Source organism: Vicia villosa, linkage group LG2, assembly GCF_029867415.1.
Source record: "Vicia villosa cultivar HV-30 ecotype Madison, WI linkage group LG2, Vvil1.0, whole genome shotgun sequence".
Taxonomy (NCBI): domain Eukaryota; kingdom Viridiplantae; phylum Streptophyta; class Magnoliopsida; order Fabales; family Fabaceae; genus Vicia; species Vicia villosa.
The window spans coordinates 130,914,192-130,917,471 of NC_081181.1; the positions used below are offsets into that span (position 1 = coordinate 130,914,192).

The window sequence follows — 3,280 nt, forward strand, 5'->3', positions numbered from 1 at the left end:
TTAGTTTTACCGAATGTATTTCGGGGATAGTTTTATTCTCTTGGAATTGGCTTCATTCGTATTATGTCGTTATGGATAATTGTAATTTTCACATTTGGAATATCCTTCCTCTCAATTGTTTTGAGTAGTAGGAGTTTTCCCTTTGTTCTTCTTGGTTTGGAGTATCCATAATACTCTTTTTAATCCCATTGCTTATTAAAAAAAAAAAAAACAATACCTTAGAGAAAAAGAGGGAAGGGACGCGCTGAGTTCTTAGAGAGAGACATCCTTGATGTAAAACAAAGTTGTCCATATATGTACCATTTTTCTTTTATAAATATAATTGGACACAATATAAAAATTGAATATGCATAAAAAATATAAATATATTTAAATATAATATAAACCCGAGTTTTAATATTTTTGCAACGATAACATTGCAAAAACATTAGAAAAATCCTATAGACTCAACAATCAATACTTGATGCTTGTAGCATTGTGTCATACCATATCAAAAGCAAATGCAACTACGGAAAAAAGAAAAAAAGCGTTTGATCTTATTTTTCTTTTTTGACTTCTTCTGATCAGAATCACTATCTGTTTCACCATTAGGCTTCATTGTCTCAATCTCATGTTTGGAGTTGTTTTCATTCTCCATAGTTGATTCAAAGCTAGTTGGAGCATGTTGTGCATTTGATATTTCTTCATCACTTTTGTTAATAACATCTTCAAACCTTTGTAACCTTGCAAGTGCATTAATCTTTGCTGTGTAAATATCATGAAGAATCCTTATCAGCATTCCAGTGATTTCCTTGAATTCTGGTCTGAGTTTTGGGTCTTCACTCCAACAAGATTGCACCAAGGGAGTTATCACTTCAGGAAAATCATCCAAACTTGGCCTCATATTCTGCAACCATTAATTATTAACAACAACATGCATTAAAGATGTCATAAAATATAATCTCATATAGGATATATCAAAAACAAAAACCTCATCAATGAAGTAAATTGAATATTGCATACGTTTACGGTAGCATATGCAGCCATGAAATCTTTTCTATCTTTAAATGGAGTTTGGTTTTTGATCATAGACCAAAGAACCATTCCAAAACTGTACACATCAGCTTTGTGGTCATAGCTTTTCTTTGCTCCTTTTGGAAGTGGATCTTTGCTTAAAATCTATATAATACATTCAAATATCAGAATATATATATATATATATATATATATATATATATATATATATATATATATATATATATATATATATATATATATATATATATATATATATATATATATATATATATATATATATATATTAAGCATATAAGATATATACATAAAATGCATGGTAGTTTTAATCACAGAAATTAATGAATATATAGATATACCTCAGGAGCCATGTATCTATAGGTACCAGCTTCACAAGTCATCTCATCACATATATTCTCTCTAGCTATCCCAAAATCAGCAAGTTTAATATTATTCTTGTCTTTTGTAAGCAGTAAATTACCTACAAATAAAAAATAATTAATTATATATAAAATATTATATTTGGAGAAATATATAAAATTAAATTTACCAGGCTTGAGATCACGGTGAATGATGCCATTAGAATGCAAATACTCCATAGCTTGTGATATATCAAGAGCATAACTCAAACATTGTTCCAATGAGAAAGTTATTGGATAGATACTCTTCATGGTTTTCTGAAGTGAACCACCTTCTAGTAGTTCTGTGATTATCATCATTGATGGTTCCACAGTGGCTCCAATAAACTGCAAAATAAAATTTTAATGTCATAATCTAGCTAACTTTGAAAATATAAATAAAATAGTATTTTGATTAATTTAATTTAAATTAATTTTGTTTTAGTAAAGTTTTATTTTTAATAAAAGAATACCTTTACAACATTTGTATGTTGAATCTTAGATAAAAGCTTCACCTCCCTCTCGAATTTGAGCTTAGATTCAGGCGGTGCATCCTTTGTGTTCTCCGGTTGCATAGCTTTAATAGCCACCGGATGATCTTCATACCTAAATTTTTTACATATGGAGCTGTGACTAACAAGTGGCTCAATAGATCTAATTTTTTTACGCACTAATTCACATTTAAGATTGAATATCTTAAACGTGACTCAAGTGATCTAACGGATCTATAATCGACTATGACAATATACTAAATACTCGAAAAATGATAAAAGAAAATGGTAAGCGCAATAAGTATAAAATAAAACATAGTAGCGAGTTTAGTTGGTACTGACCATCCTCGGTATACAATGGAATCTGAGCCTTCTCCGATGATCTCATCAATGACCAGTTTATCAAAATCCAGCAACAAACTAGGATCAATATCAAAGACAAAACCATCAGAAACAATACTATCACTTGACCTGTTTTCGACATTCTTTGAGGAACAGGCGAGTGACATTTGGAAAAGTAGCATAGTGTTTGCGTCTGACTGTGAGAGCTGTTGATACTCAGTACTAGCCATTTTCACTATTGTTACATTACAACAAATGCATGAATAATAGCAAGGCTTTATATATAGTTCATAGAATTTGAAACAGGGGGTAAATGGTAAGCAAAAAGTGTTGTAGCTTATATGGAAACTCCTTTACTTCCTATTGTAGCCTCGCCCATAGATAATGATGCATATACAAAAATATTCAATTTCGCTCTATTTTTCAAAGATGAACACTGTTGTACTCTAAAGCAATGTTTTAAATTCGGATCGAACCGGCCGTTTTAACCAGTTAGACAGTGAACCAGAGATGAATTCGGTTGGATCAACCTTTCGAAACTGCTAGTGGGTTAAAATCGAAGTACAACCGAAAAAACCGAATTGAACCGTCCAAAATCAATCGAACCATAGAATCAGAACCAGTTTTGTAAAACCGCCCGGTTCAAAAAAATGCATCAAAATGAACCTTTTTTTTTTTAAAAAAATTTTAATATGGAAATATCAAAACTTAACATACATTCTCCAATCACAAAAAAGAATTCCGTGTTTTTTATTTCAAACAAGCACATTTTTAAGTTTTGTTACTCAATTTTAGTTTTTCTTTCAACTACACTCAATCTACACTCAATCATATGTTTGTTGTAGTTTAAATCGAATTTGCTTTTTGTTGTTTATTTAGGTGTATTGTATTGTTTATTTTTTGTAATTTATCTTTTAATTTCGGTGTTCTTAATTATTTGAACTTTATTTTAATTATTATGTTCTATTAATTTACTTTTGGTTTGAATTAGTTTAACTTATTTTATTGTAATTCTTTAATTTGTTCAAATTATTC

General features: G+C 29.6%; 1 protein-coding gene across 1 annotated transcript; it reads right to left on the reverse strand.

Annotated features, from left to right (window-relative positions):
* Window positions 1-392: 392 nt before the first annotated feature.
* LOC131646799 (serine/threonine/tyrosine-protein kinase HT1-like) lies at window positions 393-2,415 on the reverse strand. Its single transcript, XM_058916761.1, has 6 exons — window positions 2,246-2,415; window positions 1,886-2,018; window positions 1,565-1,760; window positions 1,374-1,495; window positions 1,003-1,158; window positions 393-886 (listed from the first exon to the last, which is right to left on the reverse strand). Exons 1-6 carry the CDS (start codon window positions 2,410-2,412, stop codon window positions 491-493), a joined length of 1,170 nt encoding a protein of 389 aa, XP_058772744.1. The 5' UTR covers window positions 2,413-2,415; the 3' UTR covers window positions 393-490.
* Between the last annotated feature and the right edge of the window lie 865 nt (window positions 2,416-3,280).

Excerpts from the sequence above, each read along its gene's own strand:
- LOC131646799 (XM_058916761.1), bottom strand. The coding sequence starts at position 2,412 with ATGTCACTCGCCTGTTCCTCAAAGAATGTCGAAAACAGGTCAAGTGAT. Across the intron at positions 1,761-1,885 it reads AACATACAAATGTTGTAAAG|TTTATTGGAGCCACTGTGGA; the intron begins GTATTCTTTTAT and ends TTTATTTTGCAG. Across the intron at positions 887-1,002 it reads CTGCATATGCTACCGTAAAC|AATATGAGGCCAAGTTTGGA; the intron begins GTATGCAATATT and ends TAATGGTTGCAG.